This window comes from Macrobrachium nipponense, chromosome 16, assembly GCF_015104395.2.
Source record: "Macrobrachium nipponense isolate FS-2020 chromosome 16, ASM1510439v2, whole genome shotgun sequence".
Taxonomy (NCBI): Eukaryota; Metazoa; Arthropoda; class Malacostraca; order Decapoda; family Palaemonidae; genus Macrobrachium; species Macrobrachium nipponense.
In genome coordinates, this window is record NC_087209.1 from 34,351,972 (window position 1) to 34,379,471 (window position 27,500).

The 27,500-nt window shown below is 37.0% G+C and overlaps 1 protein-coding gene across 1 annotated transcript in view; it reads right to left on the reverse strand.

Annotated features, from left to right (window-relative positions):
* The window catches only part of LOC135195426 (uncharacterized), a 142,022-nt gene that overhangs the window by 88,126 nt on the left and 26,396 nt on the right, over positions 1-27,500 (reverse strand). The window contains exon 2 of the mRNA XM_064221671.1: positions 20,154-20,252. Within this exon, the coding sequence (XP_064077741.1) occupies positions 20,154-20,252 (99 nt within the window). The remainder of the gene's footprint in view (positions 1-20,153; positions 20,253-27,500) is intronic.

Below are 27,500 nucleotides of genomic sequence, written 5' to 3' on the forward strand. Positions count from 1 at the left end.
GATGTCGAATTCCATCTACCTTGGGAAAGAAATGCACATAAGTGGTAAGTGCATCTGCCCGACACCGGAATGGTCAAAGTTCGAATGCATATCATTGCATCTAAGTCAACGGTCCAGGTGAGCAGATGCATTAATTAATTACAATTCCTTTTGGGTGTAAGGTATTGTCAAGATGGGTATTTGATATTAAATGCCATTTGTGAATATATATATATATATATATATATATATATATATATATATATATATATATATATATGTATGTATTTGTTTATTTATTTATTTATTTATTTACTTATTTATTTATATTCATATTTGGGATAGCCAGAATGACGAAAAGCTTGTCATTGCGAAGCCGGGAGTTCGAAAAATTAAGTCAAATGAAGAAACCGGAGCTTCCAGTGAGGAGAATCGAACTCTGGCGCATTATCGCATTTAATCATTTTAAATTTCAAACTGAAGTATATGATAAGAGAATAGGTTTGATTTTTTATATTGATAAAATACAAAACAATATGATCTTCGGTGTATTTTTCTTACAGTTATACAAATTTTCAAATATTTGTGTTGAAGGATTTCACCTTAATCGTAGGTTTTAGTAAAAGTAAAGATTACTTCAGAATGGGGTAATTTTTCAGGTGAAAAGAAATCAATATTTTCCTTCAGCTTAGCTATTATAGTGTGCATTAATATGTAACAGATAGATGGGTTCGTGATAAGGGTGTTGTGCCACCTCCATTATTAGTCAAGCTGAAACCCATCTCGGAAAAGCAGAATATTATAAGTCCAAAGCTCTAATATGGACTGCAGCCTAGTACAGAAAGAGCTATAGAGATATAAGAAACTATATGCAATAGAAATAACAAAGAAAAACGAAGGAACAATGCATGTAGAACTACAAATTACAATTCAAGGCCTGGGAATAATTTTTTATACACGTCAGAATACAAGAATTCTATTTCATTAGGATAGAAACTTCTTCAAAAACCATGAAGGACTCTCAGTATGCCAGTTGTTTTGGTATTTTGCTGAAATTAAAGAGGAGATGAACTGGCTTAGTTTCTGGGAAGTGAATTTGAATTCAAGATCGACTCCTAGAGTTTTGTATTAGTTGTGTGTAATTGGAAATAATTGTCAAGGAAAGGTTAGTGTCCTAAACCTTCTAACAGTTGTACTTTAAACTTTATCAGCGTTGAGTTTCTTTCTCTGTAATTCGCTTCTTGTACTCTAGCCAAAATGGTGTCAAATGAATCTACAACCACGGGTCTTATAATAGGAGATGGACGAATAATGATTATCATCAGCAAAACAAAGCAACTTGTTTTCTAAGTCAGATAACATATATAAAGGTGATATAAATAGTAGTGGATCAAGCACACTGCCCTGTGGAACACCAGAGATTATGTTACTTTTATCATTATAGTGGTTAAAGTAACATAGTAAAAACAGCACTAAGGCATAACCAGAATTCAGGGATTTTCGTACAACACTGAAAACGGAAAAAAATGCTTGTAAACAACAGTGAAAATTTTCAGCATAGAATTGTAGGGTCGGGAAGTAGTCGACAGGGCATGGTTTACACTTGGATATTTAGCTAGTGGAATGTTACCAGTTTTCTACCATGTACAAAAAGAACCCCCTTCTAGCTTACTTACAAAAAGTAGCAGACAACTTAGAAGCTAATTGCCCAGTACTCTTCACAAAAGACAAAGGAAGATTACGGTTTGGGTCTTCACTTCCAAACTTATCAAGGTCAGATGAAAGACTCTTAATGTTACGGGAACGAAAATCTTAACTTGTTAGTTTAATGTCAAAAACACATGAATGAGGCATAGGGAGTATCACATTATTTTGCTTACTGTCAAAAACGTCAGCCCGAGGGGCGCCTTTTCCTTTGAACTTTAGCGCTACAGCAATATGATTTAAGCGAGAGAGGCATTATTGGCTCTCCAAAAGGTGTTAATTGAGAGTACCCTATAATGTTTGTGGCTGAACTGTACTAGGAAGGTATTCTTATATAGTAGCATTGCACTAAGAATGGCATTACTTTTAAGAATTATTGGTTTCTTGCAGTGGAGAGCTCAGATGAGTGTCGCATTTGAGAAACTAAGTTTTCAGTACATTGCAGAATATCATACTGTGGAAAGGCAACTGTAAGGTCACTGGTGAAGTGTTTAAATAAAGGTGCGCGCAGGCTGTAACTATATAGTATATTTCTGTTTATTAGGTTGCTGTGTTCATTGCGATCTAATTTGTATATAAGTTTTGAGATATTTTTATTTATAAATCTCTTTGGATGCATAATCACAAACCATTTTGTCGTTCTAACATTTTTATTGTATTTTCTAGTAGCCATAAGAGAAGGCTCTTATGGAAGGCAATTGATTGCACCCTTGTGACCTTCCTGTATATTGAACCATCATAGCTTGCTTTTGATTTTCTCTTTCACGCTCACCCTAAAATTGCTAGTGTATGGCAAAGGTGGTGAAGATTCATGGTATGGTGAAGGTTAGGTCAAGGAAAGCGTTCAACCTCTATCAAGTCTTAATTAAGTCCTGGTCTTTGTATCTGCATAACTTTTTGCGACTTTGCCGCTTTCTGCTTGGTTTTTGTCGTGGTCTAGTGTAGAATTTCTAAATTACAAGAATAGATTATCATATTACGGTCCTTCTGCTTACCTATCTATGCTTACCTATCTATCTACTGTCTTTATCTAGTTTTCCTTTGCTCTCTTTTATAATATATACGTATATATATTTGCGTGTTTGTATGTATGTGTGTGTATGTATTTATGTATGCCTATAAACACCATTATCTGTGAAAACAAGAAGAGCCAAGGACATGAACTTTGCATTCTTATCTCTTGAAAAAAAAGTCACGTAGCTCATTTTTTGTGCTTTTCTAAAATATTTGTAGTGATAGCAAAATTGCTATTGATTATATATATATATATATATATATATATATATATATATATATATATATATATATATATATATGTGTGTGTGTTCTGGTTTGCACGCAAGAGATCCAGAACTTTATATGTGAATAACCCCTTCTGCAGCGCCTGAAAGTTTGGTTCTAACGTTTAGGGTCTGATGTCGGAACGTGAATTTTCTGTGACAGAATTTCATAAGCCGCTGGGATTTGAACGAGTTTATTCACTCAGTTTGTTTTGAATTTTGATAGAATACAATGCAGCTTTATCTAACTTTTCTTGATGGAAGTGTTAAAACGATACTTTTTTTTATCTTTCCATCTTTCCTTTTTTCGTTGAGAAGCTCACTTTGCTGGCATTGACTATTAATAAGTTAAAGGTAATCCCTTATCGCTGTGAATTCATGCAGATGCTCAGAGTAATTCTTTTAGAGCTGAAAAATAAATGGATTAGTGTTCTGGGTTGGTTATATTGTTTTTATGATGATACAACGCGAAAAGCAGAACAAAATGTTAATATTTAACTGTTTAGTACATTGAATTATTGAAGAGACAAGAATGCGAAAAAATGAAAAAAAAACCGATGTAGTAAGAGTAAAGGCAATAATCCATATTCTGTCATAAAAAAAACGGAAATATTGGCTGCTTTCATGTAGTGCTTTCACTTTCAGCCCTATATATTTTTTTTATTTTTCCCGTTTTTAACTCCGTAGTTGTTGATGTTTTTGCTGTTGTTGTTGTTGTTGTTCACCGTTTCAATTTCCACCAATACAGAATCACTCCTTTTTTTTTATTTCGTTAAATGTTTTTTTGATGCCTTAATTGGCCAAAAATATAAAAAAAAGAGTGCTTGTTTGTGGATTTCAAAATAATTAATCCACCTGATGGAGGTAAATATTGGAGGTTTGAATTTATGATGCAATTTTGGTGTTTCTGTTTCAATAGTTCCCACCCTTTGCAGATTGGCCAGTTGTTTGTTTCGGGGGGAAAAATGAAAACGTTTTTCTGTGTTGATGGGTAAATACGAGGACTTTCTCGCATATTGCTTATGTAGTATTACATTCCCCCCCCCAACTCTCTCTCTCTCTCCCACCGCAGCTACTTGTTATAGTAGATCACATTGCGTCATGGAACTTTAGAGTTCTCCTGCCGTGTTTGATTAGCGAATGGGGTTTTATTGTTCTTTGAGATATCAGCACAGAATCTGGAGTGACATTATGACCTGAAAATAAAATTAGCTTAACTGCAAATTTAACGTGCTAAGATCAGCTACCAATGTTACACACACACACACACACACACACACACACACACACATATATATATATATATATATATATATATATATATATATATATATATATATATATATATGTGTGTGTGTGTGTGTGTGTTGTGTATACATAAACGAACTTACATACACACACACATATATATATATATATATATATATATATATATATATATATATATATATATATCAAACTGACAAACATACTCAGTGGTCAAACATTGGGCTCACATTTCCAACCGAGGGTGCATGAAGACAGTAGCCTCATCCCAAAAAATTGCTGAACACCAAAAGTCTAACTCTGACACCAAATTCCCAAAGGAGCAAAATGTAGTAAAATAGAAATTATATATATATATATATATATATATATATATATATATATATATATATATATATATCACTGACTCAAAAAGCGATTTAAATTGTTAACATGTAGAGAGAGAGAGAGAGAGAGAGAGAGAGAGAGAGAGAGAGAGAGAGAGAGAGAGAGAGAGAGAGTCAAATCTAAAAAACAAACACTTGAGATGAAGAGTAATCACGGTTTCCAATAAGAGTGGATATCGTATTGTACTCGTTCAGTTTTTTTTATTCTTTTTTTATTTTTTACGTTTTGTTTTTCCGACTGCCAAAAGGGAATTTCATTGCCATTTGGATGAATCTCAATAGTCTGGGATGCTGTGATTTCCCATTGTTTGTCTCTTCATTAAACTTGGCTAGTAAAAGTTACTCGGTTAGCTCCCGACGGTTTTCTAGTATACACAATTTCTGACTATTGCTATGGTCAGCTTCTTAAGTGACTGAATATGTAATAAATTCGTCTATTCTTTAAGGGAAACTGTAGTTGTATTCTGCATTTTGCACTATTCATTCTATTGCTTTGCATTGCTGTGATCACGGGTCTTAAAAGCCTCTTTTTGTTGTGATTTCGGGTTAACAAATAATTCCTTCCTCATTCTGCTTCTTATAAAAACGTGACTTATGTTTCTTCGGCCGAAGAAATATGCGTGACGATTTCTTTGTTTGGCTCATTTGGTGCGATGGAATAGAACCAATTAGAGCCAGAACAAGAAGAGAGAGAGAGAGAGAGAACCCCGTTTCTCCCCCTTCCTCTTTATTTCTTAATAATAATAGGTCGCTGACTTATGGTCAAGTGGTGATTAAAATTAATGAATAGTGATCGATGACGATCATATCGGTTTAAGGGATGTCTGCTAAATGGCTCTTTTGTAGTCGAGGAGATATCTTGGCGAATGTTTTTTTCTTCTTATTTAATAGATGTCGTCCAGTGAACTGAGTGTTAACACTGAGCATAATGAGATTTGATGTTCCACTGTTGCAACATCGAACACTATTTTATTTATGTTTAATTCTTTTGAAATCGATATAGTAGTACATGTTCGCAGGTAATACAAAGCCTTTGTAAAAATGATTATATCTGCACGTGAGATTGCATGCTGCTGAAATCTTCCATAGAGTAAATTGAAAAAGACACGAAAAAACTGTTCATGCCAGTGTGGAATGTGAGGCTCTGACAGAATGCACATACAAAAAGGTTGTTTGACGTCATATTTAAGAACACTTCTCTAAATAGCATTGTATAGGTCAAAGGTGCAATTAGGCTACGTTAGTACACAACATCGTGATTGCATTTTATCTGTTCTTTTTGATGTGCCTGTTGAAAATGTTCAGGTACTGAAAAATCGGCTAGCCTTCATGCTCTCTCTCTCTCTCTCTCTCTCTCTCTCTCTCTCTCTCTCTCTCTCTCTCTGTGATTTACATATTTTATATACGTACGTGTAAACATCATGTATATATATACATACATAGATATACACACACATATATACATATATGCGTATACGTGTATGTGCTGTGTCATATACGGAATGATCTTGCTTTCTTTGTACTCCCCTTCAGCTTCCTCCCCATTCTCCTTCATCCTCCATCGCTGCCACCACCACCACCAGCACTAGAACCTCCAGGCCGAAGCTCCTTCCTTAGGCCCGAACCAGCTTATTGACTTGGAAATATAGTGAGCTGGCGGTAGGACACAATCCCCCAAGGATTCCGGAACAATAAGAGGAAGACTTAGCCTATGTATCAACATTTCGGCTCGACCACACAACACACGCGGCTGATATGCATATGGCAACACCGCTGTCTGTCTCATCATTGCCAAATACCTTCATATCCCAAGAATATATATTAGGGAGGAGCAGGTGGGTGCTAGTTTAGCCATGGACTTAAGGGGATGTGATTAAATACAGTTAGGGTTTCCCAAGTTAGAGTATGCAAGGGGGAAGGCGAAGGAGAACTGCTAGATAGATATAAACCAAGCTACTGTAGGCAAACGCACTCACAGACGGTCACACTCAGCAGACAAACTCACTGGTGAAGAAATAAACAAATGTGATGCAGAACCTCACATTTTTATTATTTGTGTGCTTGCGTTTTCCAGCAGGTTCGTATGTGATTTTGGTATTAAGGGCATCATGCGACCGAAATACACAATATGTGTGCATTTATGCGTCTGCATATGAGCTTGGTGTTTGGGTCTCTTGCAAACGTAATTTGTAATTGATGCGCCATTTATACGCATTCGCGTGTCAAAATGTATTTGCATTTTATTGGTATTAATAAAGAGTCATCCGTCCATAATTTGCTCTTAGTTTATTATATACTCATGTATATAATTGTTTGACTGTTTGTGTTAAGTTGTCCTAATTTGCTGTGTGACGCATAACGTATTTTATTGATAATTGTGATAGTTATAATGTTTAATTGTAATGTTTATATGTTTGTTAGTTATAATGTATAATTGTGTGTTATTTATAATATTGTTTGTGGATGTTGCATGTCCACATATCTGGGTCTGCGTTACATATTTCATGTGCATATATATGCAAGTGTTGACTGAATGTTCAAATATCCCTAATGTACACAACATCAATTATGCTATTCCGTCTGAAAGCATGTGTTTCATATCTAAGGAATCTTAGTAGCCATAATCACCCTTGAATATCTCTCTCTCTCTCTCTCTCTCTCTCTCGTCTCTCTCTCTCTCTCTCTCTCTCTCTCTCTCTCTCTCTCTCTCTCTCTCCTTACTCATAATTTATGTACTAGAACGTATATTTTTTGTATATATATATATATATATATATATATATATATATATATATATATATATATATATATATATTAGAAATACACACACACATGCATTGATGCACATATGTAGCGTAGTTCTTTTCTCCTATAGAGATGTTGGCACCGTAAGAGAACCCTCACCCTCCCTCCCACACGTAACAAGTCTTTGGGAGGAAATTTCCAGCTGTATTCTTTCTGTGTGTGTGTGTGTGTGTGTAATCCTTGTCGATACTGGCTGGTACTCATTTACCCCTAGGTGGACTTACGGGTCTCCGCCTATGTCGTCCACGGACCTAGTTAACGTGAATTGAGGGCTTCACCACTCAGCCAAGGGGCGAAATGTAGCTCTTTGGGCCTTCACCAGGTTGGTAGTTGGGAGGAGAATCTCCTCAACCCTGGGCTTTATTTAAAGCTCATTCGTGTTTAAGGGAAAGTCACTTGATGCTGCTCAATAGATTTTTAAACCCTGATTATTTTCTCTGTTTTTCACAAACTTTCATATTTGTAAAACTAATCTATCCCAGATATCCAATATGTAGAAGACAAGTAAGACTTCATTTAGGGGTAAACGGAGTTTGTAGATTAAATGTATTATTCAGCAAGGCGGCTCAGCGTCAGATAATTCTTTTCTCTATTTCCAGTGGTAGGTGCTGGCAGGAATTTGTCGTTGACATTTCTTTTCATTGCTTACTTCTTGTATTATATTATATAGTTTTATGATGTCTTTGTAATTAACCTTTTATGACGGTTCTCCTCTGTAGACGCTTAATGATATTTAGGGTAAAGATGCTTTTTATGTAAATATATGTGCTGTGAAGGTTGTTTTTTGGTGGATTTGATCATAGATTAGGTATCAATATTATAGGCAACTTCTTTCAACATCTTAAGTAATATTTTTGAAGCTTGTGAGGAAATTTGCCTTTTGTTATTGCGAGATAATCTAATAAAGAAGACGTGAAATAATGTCATTTTTAAGAAATAATGGTTCAGAAATATGTCATGACGTATTTTAATTGAGGCCTCGTGGCAGTTGTGTCATTGGTAAAATATTCCATCGTTTTTAGTCTTAAAAAAACAGTCTGCGGATTTGTATGACCACGTTTCACTATGTTTCGGTTCTTCTTCCAACTGCTGTAAGTTAAATTTCCATCTTATGCCATCATTTGTATTCCTACTGGTTAATAAGTTCACCTTTTGTTGAATAAAATGGTATAACTGGCCATGGAGGTTTGACCCGAATCATATCATCATGTGGCATTTAACGTGCCTGTCTTTTTGATGAGGTAGATGAAACACCCTTGCAATAACTAAGGTAGATCTAGACACTTGGGCTGTCTCGTTCTTTGCATCATATATGTATATATATATATATATATATAATATATATATATATATATATATAATATATATATGTATGTATGTATGTAGTATGTATATATATGTATGTGTATATATACATGCATACATACATACATACATACATATATATATTTATATCAATAGATATAGATACATACATATATATATAATATATATATATATATATATATATATATATATATATATACATTATATCCATTCTTTGTATTACTGTACAAAAAAAATTTGATCTATGTTTAGTGTAAGTTAAACATTTATTAAGAACTGCAATAAATTTTCTGTTGGATCTTTGCAATTTTGTTAACTTTTATTTCTTTCATAAGCTTGTTAGATAGTCTTCCCCGTATTTCTTACGAATGTTAAAACACATTTTTTTATTTTATGTTTGAACATAAGTAAGAAGTATGGCCAATAACAAAGGTATATAGTCTACTATGGAATGTCTACATGTTGAGAATCTTCTGTGCCACGAGATGGCAATATTGACGTTTTCCTCTGATCCCTGAGACCTTTGTTATTTCCGAAAATTAGAAGAAAGCAACGAGAAAGGAGAGGGAAACATTTTTGATATCAGCGATGTGAGATGTGAGTGAATGAGAGCGAAAGAGTCGAAGTGAAGGGTATCAGGTCTTGGTAGCAGCTAAAGTGATTCTATTGTTCTCCCGGGTCAGTGGCTGGGGCTAGAAACCAAGGCATAACAAATGGGCCGGCTGTCTCCTTTTTCAGCCCCCACCTACCCTCCTCCCCACCCTCCTCATTTTCAAATATGAATTCCCGAAATTTTCCATTTCGGGTTCTGGCCCTCAGATGCCATTGCCGTCAAAAAGGATTTTCTAATATTTTCGCTACTAGCTCATTCTGTCTCTCGGACTCGCGGCGATAGGGGAAACATTCGCTGCTTATGTTTAGGGAAACCTTTACGAGATGGCGGGAGACTTTTGGAGATGGAGTTTGGAGGGAGGATTTTGCAGATGGAATTTTCCATCTACTTACTTCCTTTGGCGGGCGAATATGGCACTTTTTACCTCCCCAGTTTCGTATGTTATTGGTCATGTTGATTTAGCGTGTCTTTTTCGAGTACCATGTATACGCTTACAACTTCTCACATCTATACTGTCATGTTTGGTCGGATAACATTGTCCAGAGCAGAGAAGTATTTGCTCTTCGTTTTGCTTCTAATATGAACTGGTTTTCAAGAAACGACCATGAAATTAATTCTTCCTTTTCGTTTTCCATATTAACCATTTTGACGTTGGGTCACTTACAAGTTTAAACTTTTCGGTTATATTTTCTTCATAATAAGGACTCTAGTGATTTTCCCTCAGTTTCAGTTGGTAGGTCCTTTATTGTTTTACCAATTTTTTTAAGAAGAAATCTTTAATTATTAAGACCATAATAAAAGTGTACGGTTAATAATCGTGGCCTGCCAAGGTGCCTTTTGGTGTCTTGACAATTATTAATGTAATTTTCTGACCTCTACCCGAAGCCTCTCTCTTGGTATAGTGTTATATATGAAATAAGAACCATCTTGAGATAGACCTTAAGGGAAGTCTTTCAACTTCCTCTTTGCCCTTTGGTAAAGAGGTGCCAGGGAATTGGACTGGATGGAAAATTTGATGAAGTGGTCATTCCATATTTATGTAGCAATTTTCTGACTTCATTCATTTAATTTTCACGAATGAAATATTTTTCCTCCCTAAGGTTAGTGTCATCCTATTTTCAGATTCAGGTTATTCATTCATGGGTACAAAGAAAGGGACTGAAATTAAATCGTACTGGACTCTCGCAGTGATGTCTTAAGGAAAAAAAAAAACTTTTTGTTGGACATTTGCCGTGGAAATTAGTCTGAATTTTCGTAATTGTGGGATTGTATAAATTTCCGTGTATGCATGAAGATAGACAAAGTAAGGTGCTTTCACATATGCTGTTGAAAGATTATGTATACATTTACATATATATATATATATATATATATATATATATATATATATATATTATATATATATATCAAACACGCATATATAATATATTCATATATATAAATATATAATATATCTGTGTATAACATGGTTTATTTTCTGTAAGCATAAAATCCACAGTCGCCTAAGTCCACGCGTACTCACCAGCATACAATAATCGCGGGGAGCGTTCGAAATGTAAATCTTTGCACAATGCTAACAGACGGGGGCTGAACTTAACACGTTTTGAAAATACAAACGCACCGGAGGGCGCAAAAAGATCGTGCAGTAAGCATTTCATCTCTTGAGTAAATATGAGCATGGGAATATAGCAGCGGCCTTTAAGATTTCCTTCCCCTTTAGCATTTAGCTCCTCTTCTTGCTCCTTCCTTGGGAGTGCAAGAATTCAGGACGCGTCAGGGAAGGCATGCTGATTCAGGCGCCTGGAATTTTTGGCCAAAGTTTATAATGAAGAGCCAGGGCCACCTCTCTCTCTCTCTCTCTCTCTCTCTCTCTCTCTCTCTCTTCTCTCTCTCTCTCTCTGTTAATTTCTTTATATAATGGGTGTAATTCAACCAAGGTCTGTGAAAAACCGCCGTAAACCATTGGTATATCAGAGTAGATCTTGAGATTTTGTGTCCTCGTGTCTGCCCAGCTCCTTCAAGTCATTATTTAATCGCGCTACTAGCCATTTTGAGTTCTTTCTCATGTAGTTTTACCCAAGTCAGAATTCATCCGAGTTTTTATCCAAAAAATTGTACATGCCACTCTGTTGACAATGTGTGCAAATCATATCCCTGTATTACCCCGAGGTGACTCAAGAGCTCACTTATTTAGGTATTATTTTAGATTGTGAATGACAACAGTAAGCTTTTCATTTTATACTTCTGTTTTCTTCGACTCATTAGTTATCTTTCCTGTATGGGGCTATCTTCCATTTTCTTTTCTTGTTAAGCTCAATGCTTTTTCTTTCTTTCTGTCCTCATTTGTTTTTTGTATATTTTTATTTCCATCGATTCTGGTTCCAGTAAGGGCTTTAGGTCCGTCGTCCTGTCGGCCAGAGACTGTAGTGGCTGATGTGCGGTGTTCAGGTAGTCTCAAAGTCATTCTGAATGAAACTTTATTAGATTTTGATATCCATTGACTTTAGATAGTGTCCCACTTATTTTCCCGGAAAGATAACCATTTTCCCGGAAAGATAACCCTTCTTGTGCAGGATCAGTGCCAACTTCTCTTTCTGTGTCAGGTTTGAATCAGCCTATTCTGTAGTGGTTCACCACTTTGAAGGCTCCGGCGATAATATCTCTCTCTCTCTCTCTCTCTCTCTCTCTCTCTCTCTCTCTCTCTCTCTCTCTCTCGCTATCTCTCCTCTCTCATATATATATATATGTGTGTGTGTGTGTGTGTGTGTATGTATGTATGTATGTATGGTATTGAGCCAAAATTTCTTACAGGCATGTATTCTTTAATTATAAGCTCTAGCCGAAAATTAGGTTTATGCAGAATACTTATGTAATTCTTTCGAAGCAAGACTGCTTTCATATATCATTAAGTGTATTGTCTAATTATAGATAAGAATAATGCATAATTATTGCACGACTTCAATTAATGTTTATCTTATTTTTTATGCTTTTATCTAAGCTGGCGAAGTAGTCTTCATGTTATTTCACGTACTATATTGGAAATGATTTATTTAACGTGATTATATCAAGGAACTCCCGTGAGTACTTCCTTAATTTTATTAACGTAAGCCAGTCAATGAATTATAATTATTTACCGACTTGGTGTTAATCTTAAACAGCTAGTTATTTGATAATTATTTTGCTGAACTGTGTTTGTGTAATAGTTTGAGTGTACTGTATGAGTTCCGTGTCGAATTTCTTGGAGGTGGGTCGTAAGAAATGTCAAAACTCTTTTGTGCGAGACCAGTTGACGACATGGCCAGCTGTCGTGAGAGAGACCAAAGACGAGCAAATGGATAAATGCGATGTCCTCAGAGTGTGATGTCCTGATGTCCTTTAGACTCAGCGTGTGATCTACGCCTTCTATCCGAGAGGTCCATCCCATACCAGATAGAGGTAACACAATCAATAACCCAAAAGGTCCCCATTTCTTCAATGATCCCTTTTGAATCCTTTTGAAATCCCCAATTTCCTACCTGAAACACAGCCTTCCCAACTCCTTCTGCCTCCCTTTCCTCACTGAAAACTTGAAAAAAAAGAGAGATCTTTTTTAAACTCGTGGTCGTAAAAGTAATGCTTAACTGAAGGTTTCGGGTGTTTGAGTCAGCATTAGCATTTTTAATCACGTCGTTATCTCTTTAATAAAATGCGCAGAAAATAAACGTTGACATGCTTCTTTATTCCGTATATATTCTCGGGGATGGACAACCAGTCGTGTATTTATTTATATTGATATAAGTGGTTAAATCGTTCCTCTTCGGTTGGAGTTGAAAAGTGAATCGATAGGGGTATCTTCGGATTTAATATTCCCCACTTTGTAATATCTTATCAAACTGATATCGGATAGTGACAATACAGAAATGTAGAGGCCATACGTAGTTTTCTACAATTCTTAACAAAGCTGTAAATATAGTTTATAAACTGAATAGTACCTTCTCTTAAAAAGCAGTGGTAGACACTCATACACCACCCGCGGAGAGGAGAGAGAGAGAGAGAGAGATAGAGAGAGAGATAGAGAGATAGAGTGAGAGAGAAGAAGAGAGAGAGAGACGAGAGAGAAGCCGATGAGAGAGAGAGAGAGAGAGAGAGAGAGAGAGAGGCATTTGAAATAACGGTCGAGACAATGCTTCTCTTATTATGGCCGTCAATAAGTTATAAGACATATCATCTCACAGTGATGGTTTCATCCACGTATATTTCTGCGATCGTCACTTCTATTACAAAAATGGTTACTTATGAATCCAGATTGATGATTTTATTATCATTTCTTGACGACAGAAGGCAGCATTCTCTTCTACAATACGATCAGTTATTTCCCTTATCAACAATGGTTCGGTTGTTTCTGAGGAAATTAGCTTTTCCCTTTGTAACGAGTGTTACCCTTTATTTGTTATCGCACAAGTGGCATTATTATTGTTATTATTATTCCTTATTATTTAAGTAAAAGCAAGCATCTGACTATACCTTTATTAATAAAAAACAAGTGTAAGAAAAGAAAAAGGATAAGGCAAGTACACAGTGAAAGAATTGAGTGAGTAGGCTACTGGAGCCTCCCTGTTTTGGATGTTAAAGAAAGAAGAAGAAATGGAGCAACCAGGGGAAAAATAAAAGAAGAGAGAGATTCTTATTGTAACTGGGAAGGTTACTGAGAGAACCTCACTTATGAAATTGTTGGAAGGAATCACGATGGATCAGCCCTCACTTGTCCTAAGGCATCCATCCCTCATCATTTAACCCGTGGTTTACATAATCGCATTATCTTATAGAGCCCTATTAACATTTTTCTTGCATTTGGAACAAGGTTGAAGTGTAATGGTTCTCTCTCTCTCTCTCTCTCTCTCTCTCTCTCCTCTCTCTCTCTCTGAATGCATCATTGTTTAAAAAAAAAGATCGTATTAATATAATTTTATTTATTCGTATCGTCTTTTGAGTAAGAGCTTCCCGGCTACCTAATTAATCTCCTTAAGAGCATCCGACCAATCCGCGCACACCTCGTTTATTCGGCAACTAGTCGACATCCGAATAAAACCTCATCGCCAGGAATTCTGCAGAAATTAGTGGCTCAAACAAGCCGCTGGAAGTAATTTTCTGGCACGAGTTTTGTACAGTATTTTGTCTAAACTTCGGTCAGAACTGTAACTTGGAAGATAGGTAAGTGCGCGAAGGCCAACTTGGCCGTTGGCCAACTTGCAAGAAACAAAGTAAAAGAGAGAGAGAGAGAGAGAGAGAGAGAGAGAGAGAGAGAGAGAGAGAGAGAGAGAGAGATGGCAGTAAAGATAAGGGAAACTGGTAATAAACAATGGAAACGATTAGATTTGATATAAAAGGTGGAAATAGATTTGGAAAATAGCAGTGTTACGTAAATTATGGATTTAATCTCACAAATAAAGAAAGTTTCTTTTCCAGGTAAGATTTTTGTTGATTATGACGGCCAGACGTTAAATTGCGTGCTGATAAAACGGCACGGAGTGGACGACAGAAACTAAGAGATATTAAAAAAAGCCGTCGTTAAGGCTTCGACATATAAAAGATAGAAGATAGAAGAATGAGGTTAAGGACGCAAAATATTCTATGAGTCTCAAAGAGAAGCGTTTTTTCCTTCATCATTTGGGAAGTGGTGATATATAGTGTTGATGTAGAAGGTAAATATTCAAGAAATGCGGCATATGAGAAAGATGTTATTTGCATCGTTTGCCGGCTTTGATTACATATTAGGCATGTAAGAACACTAAAAGATGATAGACCTTACTTAGCTGTGCACACTATTTGACCACATTTACAGTTAATCGAAAGACCTCTTGATTTTTGTAACAAATAGTTTTGAAAACACGAAGAATTGAGAATGATTCTGCTAAGGTTATGATATAAAACACTGAATACCATTAAAAAATTATACGAGAAGAGTCTATATCAGTGCAATTTTGAGAGACGCAAGCTCGCGTTAGTGTTGCTCTTTTTCAAGGGGAAACGAGTAAACGAAGCGAGGAAAACAGATGAGAACAGAGTCGTGTGATATTGGAATTATGAAGTTAGCCAGAAGCAATTGTGAGAAAATACATGATAAACTGATCATTTCCACACGGCGTGCGTTTCAGATGTTGTTAAGATTAATTTATTTATTGTTATATCCAGTTAACAAAAATTGAATGTTGGTGAGTGAATATGAGTCCTGATCTTTTCATATTAGTAATGGGTGAATTTTCTGATGGACGAAGGTCTTTCAAACGTGAGGAAATCCATTTTGTATTGTTTTACGAACATTCACAATGGGATTTCTTTGTCCAACATTTTTCCCATCCTTACATAAGTTCAGGATTGCATAATTTGCGGAGGTAAAGGTGGTCAGTGTTTGTGTGTTTTGTGTTAAAAGTGCGTCCTTGCTCTAGAGGATACTTTCTGAAAAGAGAATGCACGCAAGTTTTATAATGCACAGAACCATCGTCATACAAAGGGCCTCAGTAAAAAAAAGAGAAAAGAGAGAGAGAGAGAGAGAGAGAGAGAGAGAGAGAGAGAGAGAGAGAGAGAGAGAGAGAGAGAGAGAGAGAGGGGTGGATGAACAATTTTGTAAAAGAATGGGGCGTCACCTCGAAGAGATATACTCATAATAGTCCAGTGTGTTCTGGCAGATAAGCGGAATGATACATTTACAATCGCTGTGGAAAACTATCCTTGCTGACCTGATGGCTTAGTAGCAGGAATAAAGGATAACGGAGGTATGCGAACAACTGGAAGGAGGTAGTTTGAGAAAAATGTAGAACCTATCGAAGGGAAGTTTGTTGTGTCCACGAATCTAATATTTTAATGTAATAAACTTTGTAGACAAATTTCTTTTTTCGAAATTGCTGATGCCGAGTTATTATAACGTCACCTATCAGCTGGCCATTATAGTAGTGAACTATGGCTTCAATATTTTTATCCGAGAAATTTTTTCAGATCCAGGTTAGTGTTCATTATTTGTTTTATGATTGTTATGCTCATCAATCAGTTATATATGTATATGTATAGTTGTATATAGATGTGTGTTGGGGGGACGGGGTTGTAAATTTGAAATATGTTCAACTATTTCTGATGCAATGTGATAATCGCTGAATTTATTTCGTTCACGCTGTGAGACTTTTGATCAAAGATTGGCCACCTGAAAAGTTACATGCTTTTGCATACACATGAGTAGGGTGCCATTTGGAAACCTAAACGCCCAGTTTAGTTCGACCAGTTTAAATTATTTCTGTGTGTGTGTGTGTGTGTGTGTGTGTGTGTGTGTGTGTGTGTGTGTGTGTGTGTAAGCGTTGAATATTTGATATGATCCAAGTTCTATTCTCTGTCCAATATCCTCTAGATCCTGTTCATTTTTCGAAAAAGGTTTTTTTTCTCCACATCGGCGTATCTATTTTTTTCTTCTACGTCTCTAGCGTGCAGAGAGTAATAAATTGATAAAGGAAAACGTATATGCTTGCTTTTGTCTGCAAGAAATTACAATACCACTTTAGCGTTATTTTTATAGTTTCTACAAAATCACACTGGAAATGCATTTTTATTGAAGAAAGTTCGAGATAATTCTGGAATATATAGGGTGCGTTCATTTTGTCAGTGATGATTCTTTCTTAAATTTGTGTTACATGTACAGGGTATAGTCTCTCTCTCTCTCTCTCTCTCTCTCTCTCTCTCTCTCTCTCTCTCTCAAATGTTAAAGTTCTTGTGTGCATGTATACTTAAACTTTGTCCTTTTTCATGAAGGTTACTTTGCGAAGAGCATATCGCTGTTAGTTTGTTTCGTTTGTATATTTTATGTGCATCTCTCTCTCTCTCTCTCTCTCTCTCTCTCTCTCTCTCTCTCTCTCTCTCTCTCTCTCTCGTGTTTAGATTTTTATGAATGCAAGTATCTAAATGTGTAAGTCCGCACATGCATGCCTGTGCCTATATACCTGTTAAGTATTCGTGTACTTGCGAAGTGAAAATTTTTGTGTATAGGTAAATGTATAAATGGTGTACGGATGTATTTGCAAAATGAATTTGTTGGTGCTCTCATAAATACATAAAGTATGTTTGTGTTTGTACAATAAATGCCCTTGTGCACGATAAATGTATAAATAAAGTAGATTTGCTTTTGTGTCTGTATTGGCATCATATGTAGAGAGGTTAGCCCGATTCCCCCGAAGCCCATGTGAGCCGGCGTCATCTATATTGATCATGAAGGAAATCCCCCTTCTCTAGTTCCGATAAATAGTGTAAACCTTGTTTTAGAATTATTACCCTGACCAATTAATATGGCTTTAAATCTGTGAGCCCTTTCAATCCCCTTCGTTTAAAGGGACACACCATTTTTTCCCTGACAAAAACCCGTACACAGGTGTGGACTTTTTCACCCCAGCGGCCCCCTTCACCCTACCTTTACCCCAGCCTCTCTCTCTCTCTCTCTCTCTCTCTCTCTCTCTCTCTCTCTCTCTCTCTCTCTCTCTCTCATACATACACACACACACACACACACACACACACACACACACACATATATATATATATATATATATATATATATATATATATATATATATATATATATATCACAAATATGCACAACGGTATGTATTCTTTACCTTTATACCTTTACCTTCCTCTTGCTCCCATCTGTTTGTACCCTCCAGGATATATTATATTTTCCAATTATTCTGAGAACTTTTGCATTTGTTGTTATTAACTAAGAGGGATGAAGGTTGTCATTTGGAATGCAAAAATGTAGATACCAGCCATTCCAGGTTTACTGTGATTGTACTACATGATATGTTTAACATCTGCTCTGTCTCTTCTACATGTCTGGTAGAGAGACTGCGATTTATGTATTGTGTAATGTGCCAGTATGCATATTAAGAATCGTCAGCTCCTGAGTAATGTGAAATAATGCAGATGTATAAAAACATGCATGCAAAATTGTTTCTGCAGAGAGAAAAATACATGGTTATGAGATAATGTATAATACTATCTAACCAAGCGAAACTAGTCTGGTTTATAGCACTTAATCTTGCCTAGCCTTCGTTACAGGGAACACATGAGTATGGTACCAGCTTTATCACCTTTTCTAGTTTCTAGTAGAGCTCGTTCTTTTTTATGGTATTTGATCAAATAGTGTAGTTAACTTTGTATCAGATGAGATGAAAACGATCGTAGCAAGAACTATTGAGAGACGGAATTATTTCGTCGTCATTGTTCCAGAATTGGCGCAGAGAGGCTTACCATTTAATTGTGTATTTGTAGCGTCTAATACGCCTCTCTCTATAGTAACCGAGTAGTCATAGCAACTGGTAACATTAGCTGTGATCCGAGTCTGCCCTAAAACAGCATCTCTTTTGATGTATTGCTTTTTCCGCAACGAAGCTCTAGCAAGCTATTAAAAGACCGTTCATTTTACTCATTAATTTATAATTATAAACTGCTTATTTATATGATAAAAACCGACCGTGTTTTACGTCATTTCTATCTGTCCAGTTTTTAATGCAGTTTTCGCGTCATCCCTATTAAGTGAGTTTTTTTTTTTTTCCATCGCATCCCATCAGAGTGGAGATGCCCGTTATATTCTCTGGCCGTAAAAGACGCGTCGCTCCGGATTGATGGTCAAGGGTTTGAAGTGCAGAAAGCATCAGCGTTTTATATTCTCTCTCGGGAAGGTTTTATTTGTCTTACAGGAGTCTGTGCAGCCAACTTGTCCCCTGCAGAATATTATTTTCAGAACACACGGAAGTGTAGCAATGGATATGTAACGGAAGAAAATGGCAATTCAACATAATGAAAGTTATTATAAGTGAGCGTTCGCCCACCACTCGATCTTTGAACCGGCTTCGCAATATTAATCCCTGTGTTCTTATCCAAGTGACAGACATCATTTCCAGAGAGAGAGAGAGAGAGAGAGAGAGGAGAGAGAGAGAGAGAGAGAGTGCCATCTCGCTTTGCATTATTCATTACTCTCCCAGTTATCAGCTTAAAGCCAAGTGAAATGCTGACGTTAAAAAATTGCCGTCGGATTGTAGCTTTGTGTCCAGATATAAAGAGCAAGTACGAGTGAGTGAGTGAGTGAGTGAGTGAGTGAGTGAGTGAAGCGCCGCGCGGAGAGAGCAAAATGCCCACTCGGGCCGGGAATAGGTAAACGGACGAACTCGCGCATTGGAAAATGAATTTATTGCCCTTGAGCGAATTATTACAAACTTTTCATTATCTGCTCATAAAAATGGCTCCCTCACCTTAATTATATCCTGATTTTAGCCTCCCGTCCTTTAGATGTCCTAATTTGGTAATGGACTTTTTTATTTTTATTTTCGATGCAGTGAATATGAATTAATTTAGTGATGTTTAGAAAAAAATGTTTATTGTTCTATTAAGGAAACATTAATTTGTCAAATATATGTGATTTGGAAACACAGGGACCGAAAAACTATTAGTTTTGGTGTCTTTCTTATATGAAAATAAGTACCATTTTTGCTCAGAAATGTAAATTAGGTAAAGTCATAATAGGAAATGTATTTTTCGTCTGTTTTATCAGGTATTAATTAGCGATTATGCTTCTTTGTCCACATTTTACCCTGGAGATGCAACATAGTTATTATTTTTCGAGTTTATAGTATGTAATTGGTATCTTCCTCTTTCTATGATGCACGAACTGTTTACATATGCATCCTTATCACTACCGATTTTCATAATTGATATAAATATCACGATCTAATTCGCCAGAACGGTGTTCGTTGAAATAAGAATTATGTTGCTCGTACTTACCTCTTGGGAGCGAAGTGGAAAGCCGAACCGGATCTCGTACTCCTCCACTCCCCCTCCTCCCCCTCCTCCCCTCCTTGGGGCTGCGCGACGGGTGTTGACCTGAGGGCAAATGGAAAGAATAACAGGCCACATTCAATAAAAGTCTCATTTTGCCTACTATGCATACATTTTCATTTATATGATATCATTTAATCAAATGTAACCTGGTCACTAAGTTGATTACTGTGATTTAATCCTGTTGCTTATGCTCATAATTGGCGTTGCAATAAAACAGAGAGCCGGGTATTCCAAACATTGTAAAAGGACAAAGAACATTGTTGTAAATTATATTTACTAAATTATGATTGCTGTGCACTCATAACGAATACAATCGCGAAATGCTCGAGACCAAAGCCCTCCACCCCAAACCCCAAACCCACTCCACTCCCCTCCCTCCCCTCCCCTCCCCTCCTCCCTCCCCGTCATTGATCGAGATATATTCCCCTTCCATGATCAATAAGCAGATTCCATATTTAGACAATGGACCTCTATAAAAGCGCTCATGGAAAACCGGAAAAAGAGTTAGGACCACCCAAAAGGAAAAGCATCAAGCTAAAACCACATGTATATTTCAATGTTTATAGGAGCCAGTGAGGTGAATAGAAAACGCCTATGTTAGTATTGACGTAGAGAGAGAGAGAGAGAGAGAGAGAGAGAGAGAGAGAGAGAGAGAGTATAGAACTCTCCTGATGCAAGCTCTCATCCCCTGTTTCCCCATTCCCCGACGTACACCCCCCCCCCTTCCCCCTGCGTCTCCACTCCAGATGGGGTCCACCCTGACAGAGACCAGCCCGTCCATTTCACACGATACTGTGCAAAATAAAAGTGCTTAAAGACTAATCCAGGCCCATGTAAATTTCGGGAGTGACAGATCCCGCGACTCGAGGGTCAGGATGGGAGGGAGGGGGGAGGGGGGTGACAAGAGGAGGGAAAAGAGAAAGGTGAAGCAGGTGTAAACGAGTGTGAAAAGAAGAAAAGTAACATCAGGGTAAACATGATAAGAGCGACGAACGGCATGAACAACAACAAGAATAAAAGGCTATTAAAGAACGAGGATTTATAAGAGCGTGAGAACATGATGAGGAATATTCGATCAAGTTCACTTTTAAGAATAATTCTTGATTAGACATAATTTCATCAGAAAGCTAGGATTCCGATCACCTCGTTGAGCATCTTAGAGGGATGACCAATATTCAGCTGACGCCATTATTTTTCCCATCATAAAACCTGAAGTTTATTGTTTCTTATATTGATAAAATTTAGTTCAAGCATTTGTCTGTCTAAACTGGAAATATGTTGCCGGCCGACTAGCAATTTGCTAGGGAGACAAATGTGCTTATTAAAACAAAAATACAAGCCTATTACCTTCCATTCACAAACTAGGGATGAATTGTGCAAATTCGTGCTCTTCGCAGGTTAGAATACTCATTTCAAACAAGCATTGCTTCGAGAAAATGAAATTGCATGAAGAGGAGCATGTAAATACGGTAGTGCATGAAGTGAGCCTGAAAACTGCTATAAATAAACAGTTTGCTACAACTACTAGTACTACGAGAGAGAGAGAGAGAGAGAGAGAGAGAGAGAGAGAGAGAGAGAGAGAGAGACTTACGCCATCTGTTGGGTCTCTGAGAGTTGGTGTGAGATGGTTAGGGATAAAATGGTGTGTGTGTGTGTGTGTGTGTGTGTGTGTGTGTGAGGGGTGGGGGTGTAGGTTTGGAGAATCGTTTTTGTTACGGTCATTCTGCTTCAATGCACCAGTTTTGGAGAAAGCCTCCGGAAATGAAATATTCCTGTACGTAAACAACTTTGGTCTCTTAATACACAATCCTTCTTTTCCAGTTGTATGTCTGGTTCTCACTGTAGTCACACTCCCACAACGTATTTTAGCCTGAAATTGTTTGTTGACATATTATGGTTAGTATCGGTTAAGCGATTAAAGATTATTAGCTGTTTGCTTATTGTTTTTAGACTTGCGTACTTGAATGCTTACTTTCTTGTCATTCATCAGTTATTTTTTTATTTTTTAATATTTTATCATCATGTGTGCTTTATAGTTAACGATGAAGCTTATGTACTTCATGTTTCTAATGGTGTTCCTTAGAGTCCAGTTTTACCCCCTACCTTTTTGCACTTGATCTGTCGGCTTCACCAGGCATTCAGTTATGTATTGGTGATTGTATGCCCAAGAATGATTTTGTTCTTTTTTCCTTTATTTGAAGACTTTTGAAACGTATTAACAAGACTTGAGGTAAATATGTTTAATCCGCAGCTTGGTATTATTAGGAATTTGCCTCCAACAGAATTAAGTTAACAAAATTTAGTCGTAGAAAGGTGATGTTGAAGGCCTGGCAAAATTGCTAGTAACTTATTCCATCCATCTTCGCTCGTCCCGGTTTCACAGTCCAGGAAAAGTATTTAGTTTGATAAAAATATACATACATATACATACATACATACATACATACATACATACATACACACACACACACACACACACACATATATATATATATATATATTATATATATATATATATATATATAACATGTGTCCAAAAGAATTAATGTTTCTTCTGATTATTGGGGATGCTGTGTTTTGCCTTTTCATAAGCATTTTTCTCCACTACTGCTGTTGAGTACTAAGGAGCGGTGTAGTATAATATCGCATATCGGTCAATTGATAAGGCTACGCGGCACTTTTAACATATCACGGGTTTTGAACTTGAACAGTGATCAGTATGTTTAATCTTCTTTTCGTTTATTTCGTGAATGGTATGTTGGTTGACTGCTGTTATTATAAAAAAATTCATAGGATATCAGCCATCACAATTTTGATACATCACTATCCTATAACTGGAAATTGTAAATCAAACTTCCAAATAATTTTTCTTTGCTTAGTAATGTATTTTTGCAGTACACTTTAGTTGTGCACTGGTTGTTTTCGGCCGTTTTAAGGGAATCGTAGAGTAGATAGTCGAAAGCTACCAAGTTATAGATGGCGTGTATTGTTTAAATACATTTGTTGCTCTGAAAAACAGTCTTTGCACTATGACTTATTTTTGCACTATGAATCGACTGAGATTGTCAAATCCCTGTTCACAATTTTTTTTTAATTGTTGTTATCAACAGAGAGTTTTAGTTCTCTGCACTTCTTAAGATATGAGAGTTTGGTTTCAATCCAATTTTTCGAAACAGCTAACACTAGCCCCAAGTTGCTGCTGGATTGAGTTGTAGATGACATTACGGGAACGAATCACGGGCCATGTGCGAGCTCAGTGCTCAACCACCGGTTTATAGCGCCTCAGTGGCGTGGTTGGTAAGGTGTTGGCGTCCCACCTCAGTGGTCGCGGGTTCGATTCTCGGCCATTCCATTGAGGAGCGAGAGATGTTTATTTCTGGTGATAGAAGTTCACTCTCGACGTGGTTCGGAAGTCACGTAAAGCCGTTGGTCCCGTTGCTGAATAACCACTGGTTCCATACAACGTAAAAGCACCATACAAACAAACAAACTACCGGTTTATATATGTGTCCATTTAAGTGTTAGCATTATGAGTTTCAGGGGGATTCATAACCCTTGATTGTAATGAACTTTGTTTTTTGAGAATGGTACGAAGTCCAGAAATATTTTAGTTATGTTCATTACTTACCCACGAAATATAGACGTGACTGTAGGCAAAGCATCTCTAAACGCAGTTTGAAATAATTTCCATGGAAAAGTGGAAATGTAGCCCTACTGAGAGGTGTGCATGAGCCTACAAAACCAAATTGGGCCTTCCGTCGATCTATGAAATACGGGAAGAGGTAACTAAGGGCTCTGAAATGATTGATTGCAAGCGACTTTTGACATTAGTATAATACGATATAGATGTGTCAATCCCCTTAGGGGTATAGTGCCGATAGTGCACGCGATGCACTGTACGCATTACTTGTGGTGCCTTGTTCCAGGGTCCCTTCTACCCCTAGCTGCTACCCCTTTCATTCCTTTTACTGTACATCTGTTCATATTGTCTTTCTTCCGTCTTACATAACACCCTTTCCTAACGGATGGTACAGACACACACACACACACACACACACACACATATATATATATATATATATGCATATATATATATATACATATGCATATACATATACATACATACTAGGTGTATGGGATTTGAAATTGATTTCCGGCTTCATCAGTATATGATCTTAGATTTTTATATTTTTATATACTGATTATGTATTGTAGCTGGACTGAAAAGGAAGATCTGTCATCATGTGGCTTGGATAGCCTTTTTGCATGAGGTGTTTTTTTTTTTTTTTTTTTACTAAGTATTAATGATGGATCTGTTATCTTCATATTAAGCGGTTCACTCTCTCTCTCTTATTCTCTCTGTCTTTTGTCAAGAATATGTGGTACATATAGCATGTCATCTTTGTCTATTGCTGGTTTCCCTTGATACCCGTGTAACAAGTATAGAAAGGCTTTTATTCATTATGATTAATTTCTCTCTCTCTCTCTCTCTCTCTCTCTCTCTCTCTCTCTCTCTCTCTCTCTCTCTCTCCCCTTAAGCAAGTCGTTCCCCCTAACTCATTTTTCACAACCTTTCTGTCCTATTTTTTCATCACCATAAAATTCGACTTTTTACCAAAAATCAAAGCCTCCGAAGTATCTATCTTTTTTTTTTTTATCTTTGTTCTTGTTGTAGTGCACTCTCTCTCTCTCTCTCTCTCTCTCTCTCTCTCTCTCTCTCTCTCTCTCTCTCTCTCTCTCTGAGTTTTTTCTTTGTTCTGTTGCTTTATCTCCTCTAACCCCAGTATCACGGACGCTCCCCTCGTCCCAGCTATCTATTTCTTTTCTCTCTCGCAACTTAAAATATCTCGGAGCCTTTTGGCCTTTGGCCTCTTGCATTTATTTATTTATTATTTCGTTTATTTAGTTTGCTCCTCGTTGTCATGCACTCATATTGTTCAGTGTTCTGATTCGTATCTAATTCTTATTATTCTTATAATTACAAGAGTCAGAGTTTCAAGGGCATTATGTTGCGAAACATTGTTGTAGCACTGATTACTTTATGGGATAAGAAAAATCAAAAGATTTTTTTTTTATTTTACCATCGTTAACTATATGTAGATTTTGCGCCGAACTGGAGAGAGAGAGAGAGAGAGAGAGAGAGAGAGAGAGAGAGGAGAGATGAGATGACGAGAGAGAGATTATTCAAGGATGAGAGGAGGAGGAGAGAGAGAGAGTTTATTCAAGATGTTTTAAAGCATTTTGTAAATATAAATACAACGATAGTACTTCAGTTTAGTTGAAGCCATGTACATGCAGGGCTTTCTTTCTGTCTCAGATATATACATATATTCATTGTCTCTCAGTGAGAAACAAATTTCGAGCAACATTTTCCTTTTGAAAGATGAAACGATATGCCATTTTTCTTTTGTGTTCGCGGTAATGTATCTGTGTTGTACTGAAGAGAGGCATTACGAGGGAGGGGGGGTGTATTATTTCAGCGGCAGTGAGCTAGGCATTGGGTAGCATATCACTACTCTAAATATATATTGTGAACACACATGACAACATTGAGCGAGAACATTACACGCTTTTGTATTTTTTCCCCGGTTATTCATTAATCCATTATTTTAACCCCCTCCTGATTCATTTACAGTTTTCTGATTTATAGCGATTAAACCCGGTGCACAGCCTTCCATCACCGATACTGTGTTTCAGGAATAAGCATATTATGGTACGATGAATATGTAATAACTCATAAATCAGGTTTACCATGAAAGCGTCACATTTGTCAGTGCTTACCTCTTTATGGGAACTCGCTCTCTCTCTCTCTCTCTCTCTCTCTCTCTCTCTCTCTCTCTCTCTCTCTCATCCGCCTGTATCCTTGTCTCCCCTTAGTTTTTCCTTTCACCGTATCTCACTGACCCCCGTCCTTCAATCTTCTTTTTCTGTGGTCTATCATCCGCTGGCCTTCCACCATTGCTCACTCCCCCCGCCTTGTTCTTGAGTAAAGGAATTCATTCCTCAATCTACCAAATACCTGAAACAGGTTCTCTCTCTCTTTCTCTTTCTCTTTCTCTCTCTATCATACTTTGTACAGAATAACATTTCCGTCTTTATGTGGATTCTTCCCTTTTACCTTTTATTGATGCTTATTGCATACAGCTACCCTATACTTGGACCCTTAGGCCCACTTCTCTCTCTCTCTCTCTCTCTCTCTCTCTCTCTCTCTCTCAACCAGGATCCCCATAACGCCATCCCCCCCTCCCCCCTCCCCACCCTCTCGCTCTCACTGTGTGTGTCTCCCTCTCGCACCAGCTGAGAACTAAATATTTATGGAAAAACTTACCTTAATTGCGACCCCCCAACGAGATTTCACTGCAGATTGTTACCAAGTTTTGCAATTTGGATTAATTAAAAGGCTTATTTTATCCGATTCATGAGCTCACTCGATTCTTTTTGAAATGTTACGATTGGCTCTGGTAAAAGAAGACGGAAAAAGAAGGAAAAAAGGAAGAGAGAAGGGGTTAGGGGTGGTAGAGGCGTTTTTCTATCGATTTATTTTCCCCCAAAGAGAGAGAGAGAGAGAGAGAGAGAGAGAGAGAGAGAGAGAGAGAGAGAGAGAGACTCGCACATACACAATTTCAAATTTAGACAGCCCAAGTATTTTGTGTTTGCGCCATTGGTATCGTCGAGCGAATCTGGCAACTGAGGTTCGTCCATGGTTTTGATTTGTTTCAATATACATTTATTTTTCAGGAGCAAATTAATAAAGGCTTACGTGCTATTGTACTTTATATGTACACAATATTCGTAAAATCGAGTAACGCCGGCATTAAATTGTGTATCAATGGTTTTTTTTTTATCAGGAATATTTAGTTGTACAGGACCGTAACAAAATGTTTTTCGCATATGATACTTAAACCATTTTATTTTGTTTTATCCCGAATATTATTTAGGATGTTGGGATTTCGGGTAATTGTTTACGATGTTTTCAGTGTAATAGGCGATGGGGGCTGTGCAGGCGCTTCCTTTAAAATGGATCATGATGCTTTGTCGCGGTAATGCCATCGTCATTTATTTCGGCTAATATATTGGCGCGTTTTGTTTAGCGGAGTTATTTTGGGCCGTACTGCCAGGAACTCATTTGAGTCATTTATGACGATGCATTTCATTACTCTTTATATGAATTAATGGGAAGGTGAATTGCACTGCTTGTTAAGCAACGTTAAATGGGCCTTTTGTTTCGCTCGGAGCAATTCCGAAGTACGCTAAGACCTATTTTGAAGTGTGTGCCGAAGGTCTTGTGTC